This window comes from Cupressus sempervirens, chromosome 8, assembly GCF_028749045.1.
Source record: "Cupressus sempervirens isolate cs-2001-9-10 chromosome 8, ASM2874904v1, whole genome shotgun sequence".
Classification (NCBI taxonomy): Eukaryota; Viridiplantae; Streptophyta; class Pinopsida; order Cupressales; family Cupressaceae; genus Cupressus; species Cupressus sempervirens.
In genome coordinates, this window is record NC_143125.1 from 174,701,517 (window position 1) to 174,713,546 (window position 12,030).

General features: G+C 30.7%; 1 protein-coding gene across 1 annotated transcript; it reads right to left on the reverse strand.

Annotated features, from left to right (window-relative positions):
- Positions 1 to 555: 555 nt before the first annotated feature.
- LOC149542115 (fe(II)/2-oxoglutarate-dependent dioxygenase 4-like) lies at positions 556 to 3,198 on the reverse strand. Its single transcript, XM_089797160.1, has 4 exons — positions 2,875 to 3,198; positions 2,246 to 2,481; positions 1,000 to 1,321; positions 556 to 906 (listed from the first exon to the last, which is right to left on the reverse strand). The coding sequence occupies exons 1-4, from the start codon at positions 3,142 to 3,144 to the stop codon at positions 652 to 654; spliced, it is 1,083 nt and encodes a 360-aa protein (XP_089653286.1). The 5' UTR covers positions 3,145 to 3,198; the 3' UTR covers positions 556 to 651.
- Positions 3,199 to 12,030: the final 8,832 nt, after the last annotated feature.

The following is a 12,030-nucleotide window of genomic DNA, read 5'->3' on the forward strand; positions in this document are numbered from 1 at the left end:
AGTTGTACTCCAAGATCTCTAACAAATGAACTATACACCTTTTTCTACTTCATCACAAGATCATGCATTCCTACCAACACTTCTATAATGCATTGTTACACATTTACAATTGGGGATAACAAATTCCTCACAATAGTCACATGCTTTGTCTTCAGTTACATCAACACATACTACATGGATATAAGATTATATCGGTTTACACTCCTTTTATACACTTGTTCCTATATTCTTAAGATTTTCCTTTTCATCTGATTAAGAAATCAGATTAAAGATTATATCATTCTAAAGACATAAGATTATACCATTCTAGAGACTATTTCCTCGTTATTGAATAAACTAGAATGACCACCACAATTATTGAATTCTTCAGAGATGTTGTAAAATTTAATAATTAATTATTATGAATTAAAAATAGAATAAAAATAATAAACAAGATAAAACATTAAACACAAGAAGTCAACCACTCTAACACTACAACTAAAATACACTTATACAAAATCTTTCCAAAACAAAAAAAAATAGAAAATAGAAAAAATTTGTGACCTTACACAAAGCTAAACCAATTGAATGTTCTGCCTCCTTAAAGATATCCAGAGTTTACATTAGCTTACTAGTATTTTGTGTGCCATAATTACTTCTCTTTCACAACTCCTATTCTTGTTCTTGTATCTTGAGTGGATCTAAATTACCTTTACCTCTAAGCTGCGTGCTCTGCTGAAGCCTAAGAAACTCACCATACAACATGGATCTGTAGAGGGTAGGGTGAGTTTCATCAACTAGTTGTGGAGCAGGAAAGATGAGAGTATCCAAAGAAGGCCCATACGTTGATGCAATTGAAATTCTTGTTCTCTCTACATTCACCACTGCTCTGTGCTCCACACTTTTGTACCTCCCATTGCTCATAATCTGTCCCGAAACAGAAAATCATTATCTACTCTCAGCATCACATATTTACATAATTAACAAACATAAATCTTTAAACTTTTCAAAATCTCATACCTCCAAATGATCAGCAACATTGACAACGAAGGTGTTTGGAACAGGTTCCACTGCCACCCAATGATCCCTATGACGCACTTGCAGACCTCCCACATCATTTTGTAACAGTATGGTGAGACCGCCATGGTCAGAATGGGGTGCAATGCCCATTGTAAGATCTGGTTGTGGGCACCCTGGATAAAAGTTTACTATGCCAATCTGAAAACCCTCTTTGAAGATAGTTTCTATGTAAGTTGGCTCCAGCCCCAAACTTTCAGATATTGCTGCCATCAATTTCAAAGCCATTTTTCTGGTTTCCTTGAAGTAGTGTCCAGCAACATCTCTACTTCCATTAAAATAACAACAATGAGCCAATCGGATTTATGGTCATTGGGGATTAAAGAGTTGCTGTTTCTTAACCAAAAGAAAATCAGATTACATGAGTTTATTTCAAGGTAAATTATCACTTAGGCTTCTATAACCTAGGAGATCTTGTGATACTAGAAGTATAAAAAGGACCAATCTTTTGATTTGGATGAACTACTGTCGTTTGGTTAGGAGTAAATTGATGAAATCGAACTGTAACTGTGGGGCATTTCGTATTTAGGTAGGGGTGCATGCTCCTTTTCAATAATCAACAGGATTGTAAAGACTGTAATCATTCAAGACAGGTTGAGAGTTATATTTCAGTATTATTTCAGTTGTAAAAAATTCTCTACTATCTCATGACTACTATCTCGTGATATTGCTGTCACGATTCAACTGTGTAGTATTTGGATTCAAACTCATCAGTTCATATTTCAGAGTAGTGGGTGCTTCATTTCTGTGAATATCACCTGGATCTAGCGAGTGTAAAGTGTTTCATTCATTGTCATGAGAGATGGGTTGTATGAACCACTGCTCATGAAACATGGGTCAATGAATTTGACTCCAAAAAGTACACAATTGAATCCTGATAGCAATATCACAATCTGACTTACCATAGAAAATGTCACCAACTTATCTCTACCATCTGTAATATCAAGATATATCAGTTTCTAGATTATCTTATACATCAGATTTTAATCTCAACATTTTGAATCACAATTGATGATTCATCATCAAAATGAAAAATAAAAAGCTAAGAAAAGAAGAATTTGAAGAAAGCCAAAGAAACATTTCGCTGTTAGATGGAGTAATTGAGAGATACTTCCTAAAATATCAAAATCTGCCCTTAGCTTTTCATTAATATGAGATTATTTCATCCAATAGAAGAGGAAGACAGTACCTGTAATTTGGGGGATTATCTGGGGTATGCAGTACAGGATGGCAGAAATGCTTCAAAAAATCTCTCCAGTTGAAAACTTGGTCAACTTGGGTGTTGAAGCTGGTTCCATATCTGATTGGATCAAGAACATCCGCGTTTCCATACTTCATCTTCTCCTCAGAGGAGAGCGAGAAGAATTGATGGGCTACATCTAACATGTTGGTTATCAGAGATGCCTCAATCCCATGATTAATTACCTGTCTCATGTTCAAAAAGGCTCAATTCTAAACCTAAGATTAACTAAAACTGAAACCCAAAATGAGATGAGGGAATTGGACATTCAATTTATGATTAAGTAAAATTGGAACCCTCAATTAAGAAAAATTAGATGAATAAATTTGACATCCAACTTATGTTTAAGTAAAATTGAAACCCTCAATTAGGTTAGTGTATGATTTTAAGAAATTTTGAATTTGAAAGAAGTCAGTCATTTCAAACTCCTCAAAGAAAATCTTGCAGTCCTATTGGCTTCATCATTTAATGTGATCTTAACTGAAGGAAAAACACTTTGAAAATTTTAGATTCTGTAATTCCTTCAAACCAAGACTTTATCAGTAATTCCAGATGAGGGAAAATAGAAAGAACATTACCCTGAAGAATCCCCATTCTGAGCAAGCATGTGCAAGAGATTTGATGGTTTGGAGTCGCTCATGTTGGGATCCATCAAGCCCTGAGATGTCAATAATTGGTATACTCTCTCCTTGTAACACTTGAGCAGCTGATGGGCGCTTGCTCTGAGGAAAGACATATTTATGAGGTACTGAATTTATAACACTTCTGTCCAACAAATCCTTGACACTCTTCATGGGATCAGGATCATTAACAAAATTCATGTTTGACTCAACCGCCAAAGTAGCCATATTATCAAATAGTAATCTGCTGAATCAGAAGTGAGACTAGCAAGCTTTTTCTGTGGTTTGAATGGTTTCTCTCATTCTTCTTATATAATTGATAAATGCTAGATATTTTTCTCAGTGATATTACTGTTAAGCAAAAGAAATTTAACTTCATATTTAAAAGTTAATACAAAATAATATCAGTATGAGATTATATTTAATTTTGACATCGCTATCAGTGAATTCTGATGATAGAATATTTGTTTTTTAAGTTGTATTGAATCTCTTCAAAAAAATCTCTATGATTTAAATATATTGTAATTTAATTTAAACTGTAGAAATTATAAATTAAATAAATAAAAAATAACTATCATTTGAAAATATTTCTTCTTACGAATTCTTGTTTGTAAAAAAACGAATCCACAATAATGGAACACTTAAGATTACAACATTAATTATGTATATATAAACCCTCATGCTGTAATTTTGAAAGAGTTATGGAAAGATAATTTATATTTATTTATGAAGTGAGGTCATTGCATACGTAGAATCAGCAGACATGAGGATGATTACGGTACTGAAAACTTCTCATTTACACTTGTTTCGTTCGTGATGTGTAAATTGTCCGGATGTGCTATGCCATTTCAACATTCAATTATTTGCCTGCAACTATCAATCAATTTATTCAACAGTTCATAAGCTTTTAAATAATGTCATTATCACAAAAATAATAATAAATAGTTAAAGGAATTAGTTTATTGATACTTATCATTCACATTTATTTATTGATACTTATCATACATTCTAGATCTCATACATTCTAGATTCGCGCAATTTTAGAGCTATAGGTTGAATTCAACAATGTATTTTTGTTTGTTTTTGTATACCAATTGTAATCATAAAAAATATTTCTTAGCTTCATGGTATTAACAAAATTCCTAGATTGTAAGTATTAAAGGTTTAAAAGTGGTCATTTAAAAGTGTTGCACAATACCCTCTCAAAGATACACCAATAGTTGTTCACTCAAAACTATAGAACTTGTGAACAAATGTCTCACTAGGCATGCACAATGGTCTCAATAATGGTGTACAAATGGGCCAATTGTCAACCAAATAAACTATAAAATGATTGACTATTGGTACATGCATTATCATTTGTAGAGTTAATTGCAAAATATGAGTGTTTCTACATGAATGTTTTGGATCACACTTTGTCATCCATTAGAATGAAATAAAGAAGACATAAGGATAAATTAAGAAAAGTTGTAGATTTGTCAAACTCAAAAGAGAGATAAGAGGTAAGAGGGGAGAGGGAGGGAGGGAGGGAGAGAGACAGAGAGAGAGGGAGAGAGAGAATGTCAAGTGGTAAAGAAAAGACAAAAATAAGAAACAAAGGGAGCAAAGGAAGAATTATGAAAAATAGAGAGGGTCTAATAAGAGAATCTCTCTCTCCTTCACTCCCTCGCTCCCTCTTTGTATAGAGTTTAGGCAATAGGGAGTAAAATATAGGGTTGAAGTACATAGAGTTGATGGAATATGAGTCTTGTTAAAGACCTAGAAAGAACTCCTCTAGTACATTGATACATATACTCATTTCTAGGTTTCCATATAGCCCATAATATACATGTCAGCCATGATATAAACCAAAACATATTATAAGAATGACTTAAACCATTCATATGACCCAAAATAATCACACTAATTTATTTTTGATCTATCACCCATTCAACCAAATTAAAAACATCATTCAATTTTTTATAGCAAAGGAACAATTAACAAATGTGTTACAATAAGAAACTATATAAGAATACATAGCAATAAACTATAGAGGAAGATATGACAATAAGTTCTTAAATATCAAAAGTTGTGTTACAACATGAGTCCACTCTAATGCCAATTTTGTTTTACAAGACCTATGTTTTATATTATTTGATGGATCTTGTTGAGATGGTAGGGGTTAGGCCTAGGGAATTTTCTTAGGCTTTAAGAACCCATGAAATGCACTAGTACAAAGCCCCAAAATGTAAAATGAATCCAAAACATTAAAGTCAAAATATCACTAAAGCGAATGTGTTATTAATGTTAAATCTTTAAAAACTATCATCATAAATTTCAAGAGAGGAATTAGTTCCTTAATAATGATTATTAAAAAAATTAAATTTTATTTTGGATATGTCATTTGTAAATATATGATCTAATGTTAATTAATAAAATATAAGTTAAATACTTGATTAGATAATATAATACAAGAAACACGCATTGGTGGAAACCTAGAAAATAAATATTTTTTATTCATTTTTCATTGGTCAACCCAAAAATTTTGTTGAATTTAAGAATACAAAAATAATAAAATCCCCAACAAAATTAACGAAAAAATAAAAATATTCCAAAAATAAATTCAATAAAAAAATAAAAATATTGTCAAATGTTACAAATGTCATTTAATATTTTGAATGTGAGCTTTTCAAGGTGAACAATTAGAATGGAAGTGCAAGAAAAATGAAAGTCTTTATTTATATTTATATAAGACCACTAATAAATAACCATGTTTTTAAGTCAAAACATTTGGATTCAACGACATTGTACCATAATCTTTTAAAAGTATTAGACCAAATCTTATTAGAGGAACAAGTTTCCATTCATTCATTTATTGATTTGGTAAGGTCTTGGAAAGAAATTAAGGATATTGATTTGGTAAGGTCTTGGGAAGAAATTAAGGATACATTGGAGTCAAGTTTGCTATTTTAATTCCATTAGCTCAATTAAGATTCACTAAGAAAGGCACTTTTATTTGATATGCAATTTGGGAAAGGAGTTATTGAGCAACAATTGAAACTCATTATTCAACCCATTTCATGATTTAAGATGGTTGTTATAAAGAATGTAACTAAAGCCCACAATGCCTTGTAGATGCCAAACTTTTTGAGATAGATTTTTGAAAAGTGCAATTGGTTTACCTTCACTCATAAGCTTCTACCATATGATTCTCTCAAGACTTAAGAACAATCTCTTACCTCATGTCCTCATGCTCCTATTTAAACCAAATTGCTACTTATATTTAAGTAGTAGAATGTTTCCATGCAAAATAAAAATTGTAGGAAAAAGAAAATTGAGAATCTTTTCCTATTTTTGTATACATCTATTTTGTAGAAAATGAAAATAAACTATGGTGGGGGTAGAAATAAGAAAAAAGTGCTTATATTATGATGCATGGGCCACTAGCTCCACTAGCTTATTCTATGTTAAAATTTACTTTATCATTTCTAAGCTCTAAATACTCCAAAAAAAAATTATTTTAAAAATATTTGTTTTTTATTTTAAAAAGTTACAAGCAACTATGTGTTTATTCTTTAATTTATATTTAGTTTTATAAGGTATGCAACTAATTAAAAGAGTTATTATTATCATATATGTAAGATTTCTATTATTAAAATAACTAGTAGTTGCTTGTTTTTGTACATGCAATGATAAGTCAATAAGAATGATATATTTGACATGAAGAAAATTAATCAAAAACATCCTTCCTAAAAAAAATTATGAATTTTTAGGCTCTACTTATCCTTATACTAGTCAAATACTTTTCCTCGTAGGATTATTTTTTTGGTCATGAACTAAAAAATATAAGTGTAAGCTTGACTATCATCTTAGCAATATTTAAATTGAAAACTTGGTCACCCTTATGTTTTTGCACTAAGTTGATTGACTACACATTTTATAAAATGTGATCCTATGTGTTAATATTTATGACATTTAGTTTTCTTTTATCATAGAAAAGTCAAATTTATTATATATAAATAATTAAAATTTTAAATTAATTTCATAAATTAACATTTTTCTAATAAAATATTGATATAAAAATTATTATTTTAAATTTAAATTAATTTATATTTACTAGTATTTATTTTTTAACATTATATTTAATAATTATGTTGATAAGAAACATATAATATCACATATTTTCAATATATCAACTAACATTGGAATTATAGGTTTTCATATTTTATTTTCATAGTATAACATGTATATTATTTTCATATAATTAACTTAAAGTTCTAGTCATTAATTCATTTTTATTTTTTAAATTGACTTTGTTTTTTTTCTCTTTTCTTAATTGTAAACTTGTTTTGCATTAGACATGATTGGTAATGTTAAGTTCTTGTTTTTAATTTTTTAATTTTTTGGGTCTTCTCTTATATGATTTTTTCAATGGTAATTTTAGGTAGTAAAGATGGTTTAGTTAATCATTACTTGATTTTATTTAAATTAGATATTTTTGAACTCATGCATGTTTCTATTTAATTCTATATTAGACTTTATTCAGATTTTTTTTTAATGTTTCATAGTTAATATATTGTGCATTACTTTTTTTTAAACTTCATTTATATAAAATATTAATTTTACTCTCTATAACTTAAAAATGATTCATTTTTTTCCCCTTTATTATCTACTTGCTATTATATTTATCAAAAAATTGAAAATATAATAATAATTATTTAATATCAAATAATAAAAATAATAAAATATCTAATTATTAATTACAAACAAAACAATATTATTATTATAAATTTATTAATTAAAATATGTTTATATAATAATAAATATAAAATAGCATATGATTATAGGTTGTATTGAATTCTAAGAAAAATAAATAAATTTATAAACTTAATTATAAAAATATTAAATTTCTCAAAATACTTTTCAGCTCTGTAGTAACTGCCAAGTTAAAATATAAAAAGACATACTTTAAAAATAATTCCAAATAAACAATAAGTGGAAAAGGAAAAACATATATACATCTGTTGCATAGTAGAAAAATAACTAATAAAGTTGACCACTGTGTAGAAATGAAACAAAATCGATCTATCAATATTGATTTAAAATTTCTCTCAATTATTTTTAATATAAAAAGATAACAATAAAAAAATGATTCAAAATCCTCCAATTTAAAGCTAAACCCAATTCATCAACCATCAAACTCTTCTCCTCCAAAGAAAATATAAAATAATATATAAATTTACATCACTAAATATTTAAGATTTATCAGAATAATGTGTTCACAAATTTTATGATCCAAAGAAAATGTAAAAAAAATAGATTAAAAAATATTCAATATTGATGAGCTTTACATGGTTTGGCATTTGTATTATGTTGATATTGCAAAGTATTTTCCATGATTATTTATTTAATCAGCAATTTAATTGAAAATTTTAATATTTCTATAAATATTTTGTTTCTATTGCATACCAAGAGATTACTAGACAACTATTAGGGGATATTGAGGCCCCTTGGTGGAAACAAGTTTGGAATAAGTTTTCTTGGTCCAAATGTAATTTCTTCATATTGTTTGTGGCTCACAACTAGTGTCTTACGTGGGATAATCTTTGTCAACATAGATTCCAAGGCCATCTTTTTGTATGTTATGTGGTAATGGAGAGGAGTCTATCTCTCATATCTTCTTCCATTGTTCCTTTTCTACCCAATAATGACATCTTTGATGGAGCACTTGGGGTTGATCTTGTCGGCATGCTTCCTCCTTGCCCAAGTTTTGGGATCACTTGGGGAGTGCCTCCTCCAAGGCTTCACCTCTTCAGACTACATGGATTGTTGGTCCCTCTTTTATTCTTGGCATATCTAGTTGGAGAGGAACCAATGAATCTTTCAAGATGTTCAGATTCATGTCATGACATCTTTGCTGAAAAATTTTCCACTCTCTTCAAGAAACTATTTAGGAATAGTGTGAGTTAGATGGAGGTATGGATCCCGGTGATCTTGTTATTTGCAGATGCCTTAACTTTCATTTTCAAGATGAGTTCTTAGGGGATACAAGACATTGGTATCATAAAGTTCTAAACCATCCTAGATGCTAAGGGAAGAGATGTGTGAACTATGTGGGTCATTGGTTGCCTCCTCCACACGGAGTTCTCAAAGTCAACATTGATGTTCTTCTTGGGGGAATTGATGCAAAGGGTCTAGGGTTCCAACATTTAATCACTCCTAATTAAGGATCTAATCCTTGAGCCATCTAATGATTCTTGTTTCCTTGATCTTACCACCAATCTTAGTCTCCAAGAATCTTACCCCAACTTGCCTCCTAGGTATAATTGGGTTGGTGTAGACTCAAACTCTTTTACCAAGGCACTAGTCCTACTAGCCCTTCCTTCCCTTATAATCCTAACCTTTCTTAGGATCTTTCTCTCACCCTTCCTTGGCTTCTACTAATGTTGTAGATATCCTCCATATCCTTCTTGACCTTTTCTAACACTTCTAATCACCTCAACAATCACTAAAATACCACTATCTTCAAATATGGCTAATTAGGCCTATTTGCTTTAGGTCTAATAACACTATTTTATTCCAAATCTCCAAATCCTTAACAAAAACCAAATGGAAGACCTTAGTATTTTGAAATATATCATCTAGCACTCTTGGATTCCAAATTTGCAAAGCCTAAAAGAATCCACAACCCTATTCACCCTCCAGCCCTAGTTTCTAGCCTATCTTTTAGGCCTCTAAACTAGTTTTCACTAAAAGGCTTATTAGTCCTTTCAAACTTCAAATTCATCCTTCTAAATACTTGTTCCTTCAAGGAAACATCCTTGGTCTTTAGTACATGTCATTGGTTTGGCCTAAACTAATCATGGGTGTGCTTTGCAACAACATCTTTTCATTGTCCTAACTCACCTACTCTTAGCAGTCAGCCTAGGGCATCACTCCAATATTTGGAAACCAGTCACAAAAATGCAAAAAAAAGCATTATTTATAGTGTTTAATCTATCATCCCACAAGGTTTCACACATTTTCCACTATGGGTGATTAGGTTAGAGCCATTATTGTGGTAGCATCCCTATGAAATAGAATCACAAACCAGTCATCAAGAAACCTTCACTACTCATTAACCCTACAACTTGAGATAGAATGTGAATATGTAAAACAAAAATTAAAAAAATCATGACAACTTCTTGAACTCAGATCATCTGTGCCAATCCGTAATAGAAATACTAGGGCATTAAACACTGTAAAAATAATGGAAAACTCAAGAAAAATGTCTATACAATAGGCTCATACATGCATAATCAGATAGGAAACATTTCAACCTTCCAAAATATGATCCCCATGTTCAAATAACTGATCAAGGATAGTTACAACTTCCCAAAACACCATTTACAACTTTTTACAAAAGAATGCAAAAGTTTCTCAAGCAATTATTTGAGCAACTTTGTAACTTTTGAGCAGTTTTTTTTCTTTGCTTCTTTTGATCAAATGAGTCTATCTAGGACAATTCTAGGACCCTAATGTTGAGATAATGGGTGTTGCAGACATTGCATAATATTGTTATATTTTATTATTTTATTTTATTATGTAATGTTGTGCCTAGATGGATGTGCATCATGTAAAGATTCCCATGGAATATTCTTGATGAGTTGTATTGTAACATTGTGAAAATATTTCATGTAATTATTTAATATTGGGAAAAAGAATTAAATGCCCAATATTAAATGTGGGGTCAGTGGGTTAGGTAGCACATGGTTCTAGCACATGGTTTATGTAATACCACTTAGTGGTTTTGTGGGACTTACTACTATATAAGCAACCACAAGGGTAGTTGTTGTAGAGTGAGAGTGTGAGAAAGGCAAGAGTCGAGTGGAACAAGGCTTGATAGGTTAGCCAAGGGAGCATTTGTGAAGGTTGGAAGCATGGCATGGGATGTCTGGATTCATGCTTGTTCACATAGTTTGCTTGGTTGTGGCTATGGCCATGAAGGCTTCCATGGTTGTATGGTAATGATATTTTTGCTGAATAATACATGGTGATGGATGCTTTTGGAGGCTGATTTTTTTTCCCTCAATGAGGGTTTCCCAGGGTATATCTTGTGTCACAATTTTGTGGGTATGTTGTTTATTCTCTTGCATGTGGATTTTAATTTCGTGTTTATTTCAGATCTATTATGGGTTTTGTGAAAATGGTTATATTCTTTATTGCCAAGTTTCCTTACAAGTGGTATCAGAGCTATGGTTTTATTGTTTGTAACTCTAGATTGAATCTATGGGAATGCATGAGAGGATAAAAGAAAGGGCAAGATATATGAGTTTTATTGTAGATCTAAGGGTTTTTGGGTTTTCTATTATGATGGGATGTTAAAATATTTGGGCATGTGAAATTGTTGGACAAAAAAAAATTTCGGATGTTTCATTTAAATGAGGGTTTTGGGGGGAGCTTGCAGAAATGACCTCGTGGGTAAAAACAGACCTCACCATTAGATCCGGGTTGACATTTCCATAAATTTTGATATATAATATGCCCTAGTTTGGCCATGTTCAGAGGAAATGAAAGAGTTTTTTGGTTTCAGCCCATGATGGCCATCAAATTTAATCCCATCGAAATTTTTGTCACAAAAAAATAAAATATGAAAAATCACAGTAAAAATGGTAAAAAGATCGTCTTAGTAAAACAACCATAACTTTCTCTCAGAATATCATATTTTAGAGTTCTTATAGGCGTTGGAAAGATAATTTAGAGCACTACAACATAGTGTAGGTTTGGTTTTGTGATTTTGAAATTTTAGCAGGTTTTAAGAACTTTAAAGTTAGTTGTTATTTATTTTGAGCACAAATTATGGCATAACTTGGGCATACAAAGTCGAATTTTGGATTTCGAGTAGTCAACAGAAAGCTCTTGGAGAGCTCTACACATTGGTTCAGATTTGGTGCAGGTTTGACATAATTTATTTTTTGATATATTTATTTGAATATTTTATGGTATATTTTGACTATGGTAACATTGTGAGTTTATGACATTAGAGATTTAAGATTTGATGTCATTGTATACTCAAGTTTGGTCTCATGATGATATGGTTATCAGTGTTTGGTTTGGATATGTATGAGGACTTGTTGGATCTACAAGTTGTGTAGT